Source organism: Nilaparvata lugens, chromosome 2 (assembly GCF_014356525.2).
Source record: "Nilaparvata lugens isolate BPH chromosome 2, ASM1435652v1, whole genome shotgun sequence".
Taxonomy (NCBI): Eukaryota; Metazoa; Arthropoda; class Insecta; order Hemiptera; family Delphacidae; genus Nilaparvata; species Nilaparvata lugens.
This window is the reverse complement of record NC_052505.1, coordinates 32,425,569-32,443,426: the sequence shown is the minus strand read 5'-3', so window position 1 is coordinate 32,443,426 and position 17,858 is coordinate 32,425,569. Positions and strand designations below refer to the sequence as shown.

The 17,858-nt window shown below is 33.1% G+C and overlaps 1 protein-coding gene across 2 annotated transcripts; it reads left to right on the top strand.

Annotated features, from left to right (window-relative positions):
• The first annotated feature begins 36 nt into the window (after positions 1-36).
• On the top strand, positions 37-17,858 carry LOC111044163 (transitional endoplasmic reticulum ATPase TER94). 2 transcript variants are annotated; one of them, XM_022329243.2, is made up of 12 exons: positions 37-235; positions 2,277-2,382; positions 3,634-3,887; positions 5,611-5,803; positions 8,669-9,286; positions 9,859-10,023; positions 10,912-11,247; positions 12,245-12,428; positions 13,153-13,277; positions 14,012-14,170; positions 16,168-16,319; positions 17,218-17,858. In XM_022329243.2, the coding sequence occupies exons 1-12, from the start codon at positions 219-221 to the stop codon at positions 17,312-17,314; spliced, it is 2,406 nt and encodes an 801-aa protein (XP_022184935.2). In that variant the 5' UTR covers positions 37-218; the 3' UTR covers positions 17,315-17,858. The 2 variants fall into 2 exon arrangements, with proteins under 2 accessions (XP_022184935.2, XP_022184933.2); XM_022329241.2 differs by having other exon boundaries at positions 16,165-16,319.

Genomic DNA, 17,858 nt, shown 5'->3' with positions numbered 1-17,858 from the left:
GAGAAATTAGATTTTATAAAAAGTTTTTTATAACATTGTTCTTGTATAGTTCATTACCAGCTCATCACTAGTTTGGCAACACCGTACACAAAAGTAGTCTGGGAAAGAAGTGCTACGCTGGTGTTGCTGTGAAGAATCCGGTCTAGAATTTAGAAGCAATTAGAAATTTTATTATTAATTATTAGTAAAAAAGTTCTAGAAATCGTATTACTTCAATCATGGCAGATGTTAAGAAGTAAGCATTTTTACAATATTATACTGTAACAATATTTTGATAAGGAGTAATAATCAGCAAATGAGACTATTCGGCTAGCTCAAAACTACATTGTCATTGCAATGGACGTGTTTCAAAAATTTTTCTACATGAATTTCTGCTTTTTAAACTGTTTTACTCTACTTCATATTAATATTTATTTAAAAATTGGTCTTTTACTTTTTGAAAGAAATTTTCTAACACCCGAATAATATTATTAATGCTATTCTGTAATCTGATAATAATCCATGATTTATTCTTTGTCAGCCGATTAAAATAATTTTATTTTTTCCTCTTCTATCCTCACATTTTTATTCTCAATCCACCGTAAATATTTTGATTTTGGAAAATCTGATTTTTGCAATAAATTTTGCAACCGCTGAAAATTTGACCTAGCCTAATTTATAATTTATGCCAGTCACAGTTCTTGATTACTAGTAGCCTAAATAATTTCTTTGTTACAATAATTGTGTAATGTGATGATAAATGAAGGTATTAATAATATTAATATATTATGTATAAATTTTAAAAAGTCAATGTTTTTTATTTAGTGGTAGTTGTAGGTGGTTGGATTTTTTATTTATTCATTTAATTTTTTTTTTAATGGTCCAACATTTTATACCCCCTGGAATGTATCATAAAAAACTCAAAATAAAAACCTGCTATCACCTGTATTTAATTTTATTGCTTGTAGACAAAAGGTTTTTCAAATATTTAGGAGTTTTAATTTTGTAGTAATGAATGCCACACCTGTCATGCAGCTTTCCGATCCGAGCTCGGATCACTTGCCCGTCATGTCATCTGTCCTTCCACCAAGAAACATTCATTTCAGACATGAGACATGTATAAAATGACTGGTGTTATCCAGCCTTCAAAATAAGTTTTCTTTAACAATAGCTATCTATGATTTCTATTTATAAAGATTGGTTATTAAATTCATCTTTTGTTCTTTAAGGATACAGTTTAAAGTGCTGGTTATACAAAAGCCGGTTAAATTTTAACCGTAATTAATTCCATGAAAACCAATCAGAGAAGCCGTCTTTTCATAAGAACCTTTTGATTGGCTCATGTGAAATAAACTTCGGTTAAAATTTAACCGGATTTTTTACAACTGGGCCAAAGTGTAGCAAATTTTGACCTGAATTTTAACTAAAATAGGTACATCTTTATTCATATGAAAATAAAATCAAGTACCGTAGTAAGTAGCTTACTTAATTTATTCTTGAAAATGAGTCAATCCAAAATAAATCGCCTGTGAATAAATATTTACTATTTACATTATAAGTCTAGTGTACTAAAATTAAATAATTTCAGTTGAATTAATCTTATTTTTTATCATGCAATTTATAAGAATTTTGGTATTTTTCTGTTATGAGGAACTTTTATTGATATCTACAATTTTACTAAAATATTCTGATGTATTGATTTTGATAATAATATTGTTAATAATTAGATCAGCAGATGATAAAGGTGAATAAATAATTTTCATCATAAATCAATTCAATAATCATTTCAGTTGAATTAGCCAAGTTACAAATTCCTGTAGTAATATTAAAGTAAATTTTTATACGGTAATAAATTACTTCTGATTTTGATGATTTGTTGTAATAAGTAATATCCTAGCGCTGTGCTCAATCCGCATTTATCATTTTGATACACTATAGCTTTACTTGGACAAGCCATCAAATTTTTTGTATCTATAGATTTCTAGTAACAAAATGTATTAAGATTCAAAATACATTTATTGTCAGAACACTTGAACAAATGCGAGAATCTCTAATCAATTGATTTACCAAAATTTGTGAAATCTTGAAATTGTATTTTTAATGTTTTATTTTCCAATTTACCGTATATATTTCATACATTTAAACCAATACTGCTACGGATGCTTTAGACGTATATTTTTCTTTGCTAGCCTAATTGAGTTTAATTTCATATCCCAACGATAATTTACTAACACTTTACTATTGACTAATGTAAGCAGATAAATTTACATTGAAAAATCTTTCAAAATTTTTTACAGCCCTGATCATCTTGCAACAGCAATTTTGAAAAAGAAGGATCGTCCAAACAGACTTATAGTCGAAGAAGCCGTGAATGATGATAATTCAGTCGTTGCATTGTCACAGGTAAATCATGCTGGGAAATATTATACCTTTTAATTTCAAATTATAATAGGTTATTCCGATTTGCTTTCACTGTTATTGCCACTACCTTCTTCACATTCTCTCTGGTTTAAAAAGATGTCATTCAGATGTACAATTTGATTTAAATTACACAATAAAATGTTCTGTGTATAAGGTCTTATTCTCTTACTTGAATTCCTGATGTATTGAAGCCCATAATGTATAAAGTCTTTTCGGTTTGCATTTATTGAAACCGATGAGTTACTAAACAAAATGTATTTGAAAAATTCAAATAAGAGAAAAATTTTAATAGAAAATACAAATTCATTTTTTTACGATGAACTAGAACATTATTGACATAAAGTAATAGAAAAAGCTTAAATCCGTTATCTAGTGTCTAGATAGTCGAATGATATTGAACAATGATTTTTTTGACAAGTGGCTTTTATAATGTTAATATGAAGTTCAAGCATACTACATCATCATAAATAGATAGTAGAAACCTATGATAGTTGGAGTATATATGTAGTGTTTTAAGCGTTCATGAAAAACTTTCTTTGTTGCTTCAGGCTACAAATTTAAGTAATTTTATACACTCTTTAATGGTTGAGCTTTGTTGATATATATCTAGACCTATACTGTGTATTAATATAGTATTCCACTAAACTTATCTGTGTAGAAGTTCAGTTTAGTATAGAAAGTTTAATTGAAATTGGTATAATCCACTAATACTGAAAACAACTTTCATGAACTGGCATCACCAATCAGCTTGTCAAGCAGTTTAAACTTTCCACTGATATGAATTAAAATACATCTCGTCTGAGATAACCAACTTACCCAACATTTGATCATTGTAAACATTGTGAGATATCCTAAAAAAAAGGTCCCCTAGCCAAGAAAGCTTTTGAGAACCTAACGGAATAAACTTATAATTATTGGTTTATCGATTCTGATCAGTTCCTATTACTGGTTGCTAGGTAACCAGTTTGCTTTGCTAAGATCGTTATTAAAAGACGGTAAATGTAATACAGTGCTCAATCATTCTATTATACACAAATCATATCCATACATTTATTTATAAATTAATTATACACAAATCATAATTAGAAAATGACTAACAAGCTCAGCCAAAAACTGTCCCTTTTCCGAATTTTGATAGAAGTCTCACCAAAATTAGGTGCAGTATGTTCATAATGATAGTTGATGTTGTAAGATTTGTTGTTGAGTAGGCCTACGTTTGTATGACTGATGTAGGGAAAGATGGACGAGCTGCAGCTGTTCCGTGGTGACACAGTGCTGCTAAAGGGCAAGCGCAGGAAGGAGACAGTGTGCATTGTGCTGTCTGACGAGACATGTCCGTTCGAAAAGATCCGCATGAATCGAGTGGTCAGGAAGAATCTGCGAGTGCGCTTGTCCGACATTGTCTCGATCCAGCCTTGCCCAGACGTCAAGTATGGAAAGCGTATCCATGTGCTGCCCATTGATGATACCGTTGAGGGTCTTACAGGGTGAGAATATTATATTATATTTGCTTCTTTGCAATTTACCTTTCATTTATATCTTGTATTGCTTTTCTCTGTTCTCTACCCTGTTATTATGCAAGCTAGTGAGTTTTATTTTTCCTTTTCCTAATTAGGATAAACTCATTCTTTTACATTTCATTGTTGCCTTGCTGAATTCATTTTGTTCTGTTTGAAGCTGTATAATATTTGATGAATTTTGAATGAAGAATAGAGTTAAACAAAAACACATATTTTGATTTATCATAGCAATTTAGTATTGCATTGATCCTAGATTGATATTTATTTTCCTCCGTGCAACCCAGCAGGTTTCAAGATTTATTTATCAACCTGCTGTACAGACGAATTCACCACTCTTTTGATTCAACACTTGATTACTAGTAGTTCTGTGAACAGTAGACCTCACGCAGTATTCTCATCCACAAGTACCTGATTGAAACTATAGACCTTATGGAAATACAGCAATAGACTGGCTTCTCCACACATCTGTGTAATCACTTGTCAGCTGATTTATCATGAATAATTCTATAGTCTGATTTTTCTATTTTTCTTTTCTATATATATAAAAGCGAAATGGCACTCACTCACTCACTCGCAGAACTAAAATTCTACCGGACCAAAAACGTTCAAATTTGGTAGGTATGTTCAGTTGGCTCTTTAGAGGCGCACTAATAAATCTTTTGGCGATATTTTAACTCTACGGGTGGTTTTTAAGGGTTTAAAGTCCTTTTAGCATGTATATTCTTCTTATTCCAATATCTGCCAGGTTTTTTCTGCAGATAATACTAATATTGTTTTATCTTATTCTAATAATATATCATTATAAAATGAATTATTATGATGAGATAGAATAATTAAATTGAATCATATTATTATTATTATTAAATTGATTTAACAAATTAATTTGATAAATTATTTTTAAAAAATCTTTATTGTATTGGAGTCCAATACTGCAGTTATAGAGAAAAATGTGTATGTAAAGGTATAAAGGTAAATTTTTTCTTTTTTGTGTAGTTGAGAAGTTGATATTGTGGTAATTATTAACATTAAATTAAAAATACCAAGAAATTGTCAAAAAACCACAGATTTATTGATACTTAGAAATACGGGTTTCGGTAATTACACCATTGTCAATCTCTGATAATGACTGAAACCGGTCTTTCTGAGTATCAATAAATCTGTGGTTTCTTGACAATTTCTTAGTATTTTTCATTTAAAAGGTATGTATTTGATATAAAAGTATTCCTTGATAAGTCCGGTGTCCCTGGAAACAGTGTCTCTAGCACTTTCAATGGAGAAAATAATAGATGACAATCATGGCTAAATCTTCACAATATATTGTACTTACTGTACTGGCCCTTTTCATCAGATTGAAAGTTGTATTCATGAGCGAGGTCTAAGCACTATCAAATGAAGCACTATTGAAGTTCATGTTTTTTCCATACAATTCTCACAAATTTTATTCAAAATTCAAATTCTTAATTCAAATGCATAAACACCCCAATACATCCCAAAATATCAATTATAATATTGTTTTCTAATTTCTATTTTTGTTCCACATAGGCTACCCTGTGTAGGGACACTCTATTGTCTTGCCATTTTTATCTTTAGAAGATGGTCTATTTTTAATTTTTAATAATCAAATATTTATTGATAAATATTTATATTTATCTGACATGATGATTTCTTATTTTTGTTCATTTTTTCACAGAAATCTGTTCGAAGTGTATTTGAAGCCATACTTCCTGGAAGCATACAGGCCAATTCACAAGGATGATGCATTCATTGTTCGCGGAGGTATGAGAGCGGTCGAATTCAAGGTGGTTGAAACAGATCCATCGCCCTACTGCATTGTCGCGCCAGACACCGTCATCCATTGTGAGGGAGACCCCATCAAACGTGAGGTAGGTCGTCCATCAATTCTCAAACAATTCATTATTAATTCATCTTCTCTAATCCATTGTACACCCTTGCCTTGGAAGATGATAGTCAATTTAAAATACAAGAACTATCATCCTACATATTTAATAGTTCAATTCAACTGAATGACATTTAAGTTATCAAGATGTGATTCTTTCAAAATAAAGTGTAACAACATAAATCACTTCATAAACTTGTTCTTTGTTTCCCCAAACGATTTCTATTAATTACATTATGATTATCTTTCAATGCACATGATAGAAGAAAAATCAACCACTCACTACAAGCTCGAAGATTTAATCTTTCAAAAATGCATAGATTGATTTTCATGACAGATGCAGACAGAAGACAGCAATCAGAATATATGAAGGTAGATTGAACTGGTCGAAGAACGAGGCAGTCTCAAAATTAAGAATACATTTATAAATAATTGATTTGTCCAATAAGACAAAAAATCATTCAAATAACTCATTTGGTTATTAACTTCAATCTATTCAAGGCATAATCAATTGGCTTAATGTAGAAACGTTTTCTTATTCTAGTGTGCTTATTCTCGAATTCCATCAATAATTTATTGGTTGGATATCAACAGAATTTGTGATGAATTGTATTACTTTTCATTCTTCTATGCATTGCTTTTTCCTAATAATATAATATCATACTCAGGGCCGGATCCAGTGGGGGGGGGGCAGGGGGGAAGTGCCCCGGGCGCCGATTAAGAAGGGGCGTCAAATGATAGTAACCATTTTCTTATAAAAATATATAGGTAATAACTGCTTTAGGCGTTTATATCTGACGTTAATTAGAAGTTTTAATAGCGTCATATAGTCTCCGAGCACATTCTAAATTTATTTTGTGGCAAAACCCACAGAACAAATTAAGAAGTATTTTTATAGCCACAGTATTCTTTTTATGAAATAAACACATTTTCAGCAAAGAATTTCCGAAAAATTAGAATTATTTAAGAACTTAATCAAATAATGATCCAGTGGATCTATTTTTATACTTGTAGCTATATATTTCCTCTATTAACCAACTTATCATTTCACTGCATAATGCTTTTCTTTTGTTTCACTCAGTCTGTTATATCTTACGATTTACTTCAATAATATTAATCTAAAATTCTTGATTAATTTCATAGCTTCAATTGCAAATTCCGCCTCTGAAGAATATTTAGCCTAATGCTATTGTATTACCTGGATCATGCATCACATGAAGTTGTTTTAGGAAGCAGATCCCAAAGATAATAATGTGCTTTGAAGAATATTATCATTTTATCATCACAAGAGAAAAACTTATGACACAAATAAGTTATATGAGTAGCCTATAATTTTCACTTGAGTTATTTATCAGACGATTCTTTGACAATTTTACTTCTGTACTTTCTTATTCAAGTAATTTACTAGTACTGTACTAGAGATTTTTGTGATGAGTGATTTTTGCTACTGTCAAGAACTCCATATTTCAGTTATCCGTTGTATATCCTGTCTATCGCATATTATGCATTTTATGAATATTCTTTGATTATATTTCATTTTCTTCTACCTACTTATTTATACTATTGTTAAAAATGCGTAATTAATCACAGTATTATTAGCATTATTAATATGTTTTGAATATTCTCACTATCAACAAGTTAATTTTAAAGTTGAGGCTTTAATATTTTCAGCATTGCTTTCAATTATGTATGTAAATGAAAATGAACAATGACACAACTTATACTATCATTAAAAATGACTTCTAATTCAACCTAAGTTCTATTTCAACTTCGTATACGACTAATATAGTAATAGTCCCTCGCATTTTTGTACATCGGTCGGTGATGTCGATTGTGAGGGGGCGCCAACAGTAAAGCTTGCCCCCCTAGAAAAATTGGTAGATCCGCCCCTGATCATACTGGCATATTTTTGACAATGAATAGCATTCTACTCGCTGTGTAAAAATAAGCATGTAATCTTACAAGCGTAAGCCTAGACTTATGATTATTTATAATGTCAAAGTGCCGGTTGAACAAAAGCCGGTTAAATTTTTATCGTGGTTAATTTCACCAATCAGCGAAGGCTTTTTCAAAAATAGGCTTCTCCGATTGATTCTTGTGAAATTGATCACAATTAAAATTTAACCGGCTTTGTGCCACCTAAGTCTTTTTTTGCAATTTAAGTCTAACCCGAGCCTGTCTTTTTCTTCCCCAATAATTCCATGATTGTGTTTTTATGTTTAATGTATAAGTAAATACGTTTGCTTGAAGAATCTTGAAAACAGAATCAACAATAATTGATCTAATTATCAGATGTCAGTACTTTTTACACTATTCTGTTATTAGGTTTTCTATATTAGCTTCGATCATATTGTCTATTAAAGTCATTTTGCAACCACTCAAATTGATTGATAACTTGTTACACAAGATGGAACAATACAATCATACAGATTCACAATACTCTTTCAACGACATAATCAGTAATAATTTAACAATGTATAATACATAAGTCCCATTTATATTTTATTTTATTAACATTTTTATTACTAATTAATTATCTATTTATTTTTATCATATTGTCTATTAATGCCATCTTGCAGCCACACAAATTGATTTATTACTTGTTGCACAAGATGGAGCAATACAATCATACAGATTCACAATACTTCATCAACGACATAATCAGTTATAATTTAACAAAGTATAATATCTAAGTCGAATATATTTTTTATCCTATTAACACTTTTATTAGCAATTAATTATCTATTATTTATTTTATTAATTAAGTAATCAAAAAACCAATTGAACAACTCATTTTGTGATAAAAATCTTCAGAATTTATTATTCAATGCATTTTCTTATGTTTTTGTAGGATGAAGAAGACGCAGCAAACGCAGTCGGCTACGACGACATTGGAGGCTGCAGAAAGCAGCTGGCGCAGATCAAAGAGATGGTGGAGTTGCCGCTGAGACATCCCAGTCTGTTCAAGGCGATCGGCGTGAAGCCGCCACGAGGCATCCTGCTGTACGGACCACCGGGAACCGGAAAGACGTTGATAGCGCGCGCCGTCGCCAACGAAACGGGCGCCTTCTTCTTCCTCATCAACGGACCCGAGATTATGAGCAAATTGGCCGGCGAGTCGGAGAGTAACCTGCGCAAAGCTTTCGAGGAAGCGGACAAAAACGCACCGGCCATCATCTTCATCGATGAGCTGGACGCAATCGCGCCAAAACGCGAGAAGACGCACGGCGAGGTGGAGCGACGCATCGTGTCGCAGCTGCTGACGCTGATGGACGGTCTCAAGCAGAGCTCGCACGTGATTGTCATGGCCGCCACCAATCGGCCCAACTCGATCGATGCCGCGCTTAGGCGCTTTGGCCGCTTTGATCGCGAAATCGACATTGGCATTCCCGATGCCACCGGTCGTCTCGAGGTGCTGCGCATCCACACCAAGAACATGAAGTTGGCTGATGACGTCGATTTGGAACAGGTACCAACTATTAGCTATTTTCCACTTTAATAATTCTCTTAATATTATTGAATTATCCTTCTTATCGTTTTTTATAGGTTTGATTATCAAGCTGTTTTTTTTTTAATCCTCATCGCTTTTCAGTATTGCAAATTCAATAATATTGAGGAGAATTTTTGTTTCAATAGTGTTTAGCTTTGAGTACAATATTGAAACTACCTTCATTTTTAAAGGGAAGTGGCAAGATCTTTTCCAATATACAATTCAGGGTTTCATTAAACTATTCCACGCACATAATAACTAATGCAGGTCATACTTTTCAAATATACGATATGAATAAGATATTAATGGTTTTTGTGCATGAAGTGGCCCATTTATATTTCTAGCTTGCTATATTGCTTCAGATTAATATTATAAATAATTGGACATGGAATAATGATTCAAAATACTGGCTAAGAAACTAAAATTGAATTTTGAAAACAGATTGATACGGTAATTCATTACTTTCGTCGTTGATTTGATATTACAAATTGTGAAAAAATTTAGGCCTATCTCGTAAAATTTTGTGAATTTAAAAAAATGTATTTTCCCAGATTGCAGCTGAAACTCACGGTCACGTAGGAGCCGATCTTGCGTCGTTGTGCTCAGAGGCAGCTCTGCAGCAGATCAGAGAAAAGATGGATCTGATCGACTTGGAGGATGATCAGATCGATGCTGAGGTTCTCAGCTCACTTGCTGTTACTATGGAAAACTTTAGGGTGAGTATTTTTCCGTCAATTTCTTGCAACATTTCGTTTAAAGCTTTACCAATATTTATATACAAACACAAATCATACAGTGATCGGATAAATAGACTCTGATCAAAACTGTTTTTCTCCCGAATTTTTATTGTAAAATGTTGCAGAAGGTAATGTTCTCACTTTATCAATTTGATTTCAAATTGTGTATTTAAATATTTCTTATCTATTTCTTGATCAATTCTGTTTAACGTGAGAAACTATTGAACGTGTGTGTTTGTAGACATGTCAAACATACTTTCGTATGTCAAATGAAGCTCTGAATACTGATTAAGTTTGCATCTACAAAGTTCAACTCATTTATTCACTTTCAATGAATACTATGTAGACAATTGTCATACAATACAAACAGGTAATACAAGTTGAAACTGAAGAATCGTTGTTGAGTTTGAAAATATGCTCCGCAACATATTTATTGCATTAGTATTACAACATATTCAAATTTCTTTTATTTTGCTTTGGCAATTTTTAAAGTGAAATCTTGCCATAAAGTTTACTTGTTCTACTTGTACTGTCTAATTTCTTGTTTCACATAGTATAATACTCAACTTATCCTTGATTAAAAATTGAAAAATTTCAATTCATTTGAAAAATTGTGAACATATCGATATTTTTGAGAAGGCGTTGAAAATATTTTTGATGGATGGAGTATTCTATACCATGAAGAGTTTGTGTGTAGAGTGGGTTCCTTTGTGCAATTTTATTTTTCTTTCTTTTTTGTGTTATGTGTTTTGACAATTTCTATACTCTGATGAGAGTCTCTGGGGAGCTTTTAAAAGAAAGACAATGAGATGAATAGTTGCACTTGAAACTAATTTAACTGATGAATAATGTTCATTTAAATTTCAGTATGCAATGGGCAAGAGCAGTCCGAGCGCTCTTCGTGAAACAGTGGTTGAAGTGCCAAATATCACTTGGGAAGACATCGGTGGACTGGAGAATGTGAAACGTGAGTTGCAAGAATTGGTGCAGTACCCAGTGGAGCACCCAGACAAGTTCCTGAAGTTCGGCATGCAGCCGTCACGCGGCGTGCTGTTCTACGGGCCACCTGGTTGCGGTAAGACCCTGCTAGCCAAGGCCATTGCCAACGAGTGCCAGGCCAACTTCATCTCGGTCAAGGGTCCCGAGCTGCTCACCATGTGGTTCGGCGAGTCCGAGGCCAATGTGCGCGATATCTTCGACAAGGTATTGCTACACATTCATTTCGCCATAATAGTAATAATCCTTGATACAAGGTGAAGCAAAACGATAATTAATCCTCATATATAAACGAAAAGTAACTTTGTCAATCAAAGTAACACATTAGTCGCTGCCTGCAAACCAAAGTTTGCGTGCTGACATAGAAGTATTTGCTTCTAAGTGTTTTATTATAGTTGTGGAATTAAATAAAGCTCTGTAGGTTTTCGTAAATAGACTGCTATTTTGAATCTGTCGTATCTGTAGGTGCGTACAGACTTACTTTTCACTTTTCATCATGCTATTATTATTATATCTGTATTTGTACAGAAACAGTAAGGTACAGATATAATAAGCATAGCAACGACTGATTAAAAGCGAAATGCGCGTGTTCGGGTCGCAAATGTCTGTTCGCACCTTACTTCATCTGTATGCATCGTTTACCTTTTTCATGTGATAAATGTATATGCAATGAATTATATTCTTCTTATGCACCTGAGCATATCCATGTAATTGTCAAAATACTCAGCAATAAATAATGATTATCGTGGAGTATAATATTATGTAGTATGTAGCCATTTTATTGGTATAATTAGCTGATCCATGGGCTAATAAAAGATTGGCACAGACGAGTAATACCAATGGCTGACATTCATGTCGGGCTGTAACATTAAAACTACAGTTGCCAGATAACTTGACGAAAACGTACAATTTCATGTAAAATTCAACAACAATGATGATATTTCGATAGTTAGATGGAAAATGTAGATCATTGGTAATAAGTTAATCACTTTAATTTATTAAGTTTAAGATCAAATTCAAATGAACAATATACAAGCTATTATAGATTCCAAATTTATTAATATTTTAAATATAAGTTTAAGTACCTAATATTTGTTTAGTTTTCGTTGTTTCATTAATAGTGTAACTGGTTTTTACTGGTAATAACGTAACAATTGAAACAGTTGTAAGTGTTTTTAACTGAAGGTATTTGTTGGTTGTGTAGGCTAGAGCGGCAGCTCCTTGTGTGCTGTTCTTTGACGAACTGGACTCGATAGCGAAGTCTCGCGGTGGAAGCGTGGGTGACGCGGGTGGAGCCGCCGACAGGGTCATCAATCAGATCCTCACTGAAATGGACGGCATGGGCGCCAAGAAGAATGTATTCATCATTGGAGCTACTAACAGACCCGGTCAGTCTTTTTCATGAAAATATTTAATTGTGTAATGCGCCCATAATGTAGTACCATAATGCATTTTCAAAATATTTTGAATGTTTGCTAAATTTCGAACTTTTTACAAGGCCTAACCTTCAGATTACATTGACTAATTTCATACCGAGTATCAGGATTAGTGCTTAGAAATTTACAAACATGCAATTACTGCTATAATTTGATTCTATACAGTAGCCTACTGAAAAAATTTAGATAGATTATGATTCACAAACAGTTAAAGAAGGATAGAAACTTGAGAAATGAAAATGCGTTTTTATTTGTTTACAAATCAGCACAGTACGAAACAAGAAATATACCACATCAATAAATAGTAGTAGGCTAATAGGTATATTCATCCAATAACTGTTCCAACTATAGCTGTATCTGGTGCGTACTAATATATAACTATAAATAAATTAAACTTATTTACTTGGAAAAAATAGTCATTTACCGGATATAACATATTGGGTTTCATTTGCTAGATAATGGCTGTTACATATTGCATATAACTTTTATATTTTAGTGAGTTTAAGTTTAAAAAAATTAATTCAGAAAAATGATTTTGAAATCATATTTGTTGAACTTCATTATTCGTATTGTCTACCTTAGTATGGAGCGAAATGTATAATAATTTTGTATTACTCAACAACACAGTGGTTCATCTGAAGTTCATTTTAAATTATTTTTTCATTTTTGTGTACAGATATTATTGACCCTGCTATTCTGCGTCCCGGTCGTTTGGATCAACTTATCTACATTCCTCTTCCTGATGAGAAATCCAGAGAAGCCATTTTCAAAGCAAATCTACGCAAATCTCCTGTTGCTAAGGTTGGTTTCATTTGGATCTCTTACTTTTGTTTTTTAACGAAATTATCAAATTGTTTATTGAAATAATTGAATATATTTTTAAATATGGACATTATCACTGTAAATATAAATTTATCAATTGAATTTGATAATCTCATACATAATCTGTAGGTTGTGGTATTTATAAACATTGCTATCAAGCTATCTAAAACACTCGTTATGTGTGATAATAAAACTACAAAATACTTTATCGTTCAAGAATACATGAATTTTCAATTTATGCGTACTATTGTAATAATTACTACATTCAATTCTTTTAATGAAACTTCCAATATTCAAGCTTTTGTTCAAACTATTGAAAAAATACAGTATTGTAATATTAATATAATTTTTTAAATATTGAGTATGTAACTACTTTCCACCTACTGAAATAAACACCTTTAAAAATGAACACATTTGCAGATCGCATTGGAAGTAATACATTATTTCGTAGATCAGATCTCATTTAGATTTTAATTCCAGGAGATTTTATGTTTCCTTTCATGGTGTACCTATTTTCTTCATACCTCACCTCATACACCCACTACTTGAATATTTAAAACAGAAACCTTTTAGTAGTGAATATCTTTCTGATATCACAGTACATCGAAATCAAGTATATAAATAATGTAATTGAATCGACGATATTTCAGTGGTAATATACGTATTTGCACAATGATTAGTTTTAACGGTTCACTTTTGGTTTGTGATTGCAGGATGTGGATTTGACGTACATCGCGAAGGTGACTCACGGCTACTCGGGCGCCGACCTGACAGAGGTGTGCCAGCGCGCTTGCAAGTTGGCCATCCGTCAGTGCATCGAGGCCGAGATCCGGCGCGAGAGAGAGCGCCAGGCCAACCCCACTGACATGGAAGTAAGTCGAGAATCGAACCCCTCAACCGAGCTCTGCATAACGCACACAGCAACAGACGAACGTAAGCAGTCAAACGGCCCAAAAATCCCTCCCCAGGTGTTCGGATGTTGCACACAGATGTCCGTCTTTCTGCATTATGTCTGCTCACTTCTGTATGCAGACGTTTGATTTCTTCTCTGTGTGTCTGCTGCTGTGTGCGTTGGCCTTTATAGTGCAATCTGGAGTTGCGATGCACCGCATAACTAGTCACTGGTATTTCTTCATCTTTCAAGGCTCCATATTTTTTATTCAGGCTGTATTTCTTGATGCTTTTTTATTATTTCACCTGACTCCATATTTCTTGTTTTTTATAGTAGTAATGTCCCCAATTCTAGTTGCACCTTTTTATTTGACCGTTGGACTTATTGGGTATCAAGTACCGTAATAAATACTTCAATAGTAGTGTTCACTTTTTCTCTGGTCAACTTCAATCATAACTAAACTCGGAAACTTTGCTTTCTGACATGATTTCATGAAAATGTAAACTATGCTATCATGAGATTCCAATTAGACTATTCGTTATTTCATGATTTTTCTACATTTCATAATAATTCACCACATAACCTACATGTTTATAAATACATCATCTTCTGTACCGTCATCTCTTTTATCTTCTTCTTACAGCTCAATCGTTTGATTGGTTGGCAGCCTTCCATCTAAATCTGTCCATTGCTACTCTCTCTTCCATTGTTTATAGCTCATAGCACCCATATCCTTCGTCATTTGTCTTAAATACTGTAGCCGGGGTCTCCCACGACCCCTTTGTCCATCAACTGTACCTTCCAGAATACTTGACGTGAATGCGTCGTGTCTTATTATGTGTCCAATCCAAGATTGTCGTCTGGCCTTGAGAAAATTCAGAAGAGATCTTTTTTCTGCCGCCCTCTGGAATTCTTTTTTCTGTAACTCTGTCAGTCCATTTTATTTTGAGCATACGCCTCCAACACCACACTTCGAAAGCATTTAGAGTATTTTCCTCAGCCTTACCAATAGTCCACGTTTCAGACCCATAAAGAGCTATACTCCAAATGCAACTCTTTATTAGTCTCTTTCTTATTTCCAAGGTTAGACTATTTGAGGAAAGAAGCTGCCTTTTACTAATAGACATACCCTTAGCTTCTCTGATTCGGCGCTTTATATCCAGTCTTTTCCATCTTCTGATATAATGCTTCCAAGATATTTGAACATTTTTACTTGCTTCAGGCCGTGATTATCTAATTTAATAGACACATTCTCTGGGACTTTTGAGCAGATCATTACTTCTGTCTTTATCATATTTATTTCGTAGAATCTCATGCAAGGTGGTTAGAGCTCTTTCTAAACTTATTTTATTTGCTACATATATATACAGCTACAGCTATATCGTCTGCAAAACGAAGCATCTGAATCCGAACTCCATTTACCTTGATGCCACTACAGCACTCCTTGCATTCATTAATAGCTTGCTCTATATAAATGTTGAATAACAATGGTGACAAACTACAGCCCTGTCGCACTCCTCTCCTTATAGCAGCCTCTCTCTGCTGCTCACCTATCCTTAATAATGCTGTTTGATCCTTGAACAACTCTCGAATGATCCTTCTATCTCTATAATCTATTTTGATGTCCTTTAATACTTTCATCAGTACACTCCAATTCACCCTCTATCGAATGCCTTAAGCAGGTCTTCAAATGCAATGTATACTTGCTTGTTCACCTGAAAGCTCTTATATAGTACTCAATTATACAATGTTCAATTTAATCACTTTTTGGACATATTATATTAACATACTTGATGATTTTGATCTTGAAAATACCAAGAAAAACATTATACCGTACTTCATTTGAATTGAGCAAATTGCATGGTATCTCAAATTAGTTTGCAGTGTCTGAATAGCTGAAGACATCCTTTTAACATAGCACCTAGCAGACCGTTCAACCAAATTACTGTTGATTTATTTCTAAATTGTTTCTAGATGGATGAGGATGATCCAGTGCCAGAAATTACTAGATCTCACTTTGAGGAAGCGATGAGATTCGCTCGGCGATCAGTCACTGACAACGACATCCGCAAATACGAAATGTTCGCGCAGACTTTGCAGCAGTCTAGGGGATTTGGTAATAACTTCAGGTAAGCATTCGAAGACCGTTGAATTTTATTTTATTGGACCAATTCATAATTTTTAATTTTGGTGAGCCTTTATTGCTTTTCCAATTTCGTTTAAAGTAAATTTAATTGAATTTAACAAAAACAAATTTAGTTTGTTCATCTTCTTCTCTTCACACTGGTCTCTGCTAATGTATTTAATTGTCCACTTCATTTATTTATTCTTTCCTAGGCCTCCTTGAATTTCTACTATTTAATACGAATATTTTCTACTATTTAATAATAAGAATAGAAATTTGAAAGATAGGAATTTGTCTAAATCCCCTCAGTTTGTACTTCCTAATAATTTGATTTTTTTTATATTTTAGTATGAAAACTACTGAATATCTATAGAATAGTGCAACTTGATCATTCCAACTTGGCTAGTTCCAATATCTCGTGTTTATTATGAGAGTTGAATCTTAACTATCTTGTAAACGGGGTTTCTATTCTGAATGATGTTCTCAATTCAATTCAAAAAATATTTATTCATCTCTTGAATAACAAAAACTAATTATAGACATTTCCATTGGCTTACATAAATAAATTTTGATGACTTCTACTGATGAATAATTGTGATGGAAACAACAGGCTCATCCGGTCATCCCAAAACTGTTCTACCAAATTAACGTCTTCCAAAAATTAGGGTTTGTCTTTCCTTCATTGTATTTCCAAATACAGTATTTTATATTTTCCAGAATATATAAAACATATCGAATATCTATCTCAAATATACATATGAAGCACTTCCAATTCTTCTTTTTTCCTACGGTAATCATGCAGAACTATTGTAAAATCAGCATCAACTCTATTAGTCTATGTGGTGTTTTGATGTATTTGAACAGCAATTTGATGGATTTGAAATGATTGTGTTTGTTTGCAGATTCCCGACAGCAGCAGGAAACCAGGCGTCGCAGAGCAATACAGGCGGCGAGCAGGGCACATTTCAGGACGAGGGAGACGACGACCTCTACAGCTAAGCTCCGCCCCCCCCCCTCCACTCTCACACACACTCACACAGTCACGCGTGCTCCACACAAGCAGCACCCTGTGATAACGAGAATGTCTTGTTCTCCATTTGCAAGTGACTGTTGTTGCAAGTATTTATTCAAGTTTGGGAACTATAAACTCTGTTCGTTACTGGTGCTTTCCGCCAGACCAATCCATCTACATGCTTTGTGAAATGTGTGTATAGGAAAACTCGACCTCATTCTGTTTATCAAATTGTTTAACGTAGATTTAGATTTTTTATATAAGTCAAAATGAAATTATTATTACTTTTCTCCAGTACTTTGAAAAACATGTTTGATAATTATTATTAATGCTTAATATTGAAACTATTCGAAAATAAATTGGGGTTTCTTTTCAGTTTCCAAATTTGAAATGAAAGCGTTTGGAGCATAGTAGCCTAATTATGTTATTTGTAAAAAATACTACAAATTATTGTTAATTTCAGTATCTCTAATAGTGCTAGAATATGTAACGCACTTTTCTCATGAAAATAAATTTTCATATAAAATAGAA

Bases quoted from the DNA above. Each gene is read 5' to 3' on its own strand.
- LOC111044163 (XM_022329241.2), top strand. The intron at 2,383-3,633 runs GTAAATCATGCT...TGACTGATGTAG, and splicing joins CAGTCGTTGCATTGTCACAG to GGAAAGATGGACGAGCTGCA. The intron at 16,320-17,217 runs GTAAGCATTCGA...GTTTGTTTGCAG, and splicing joins GGATTTGGTAATAACTTCAG to ATTCCCGACAGCAGCAGGAA.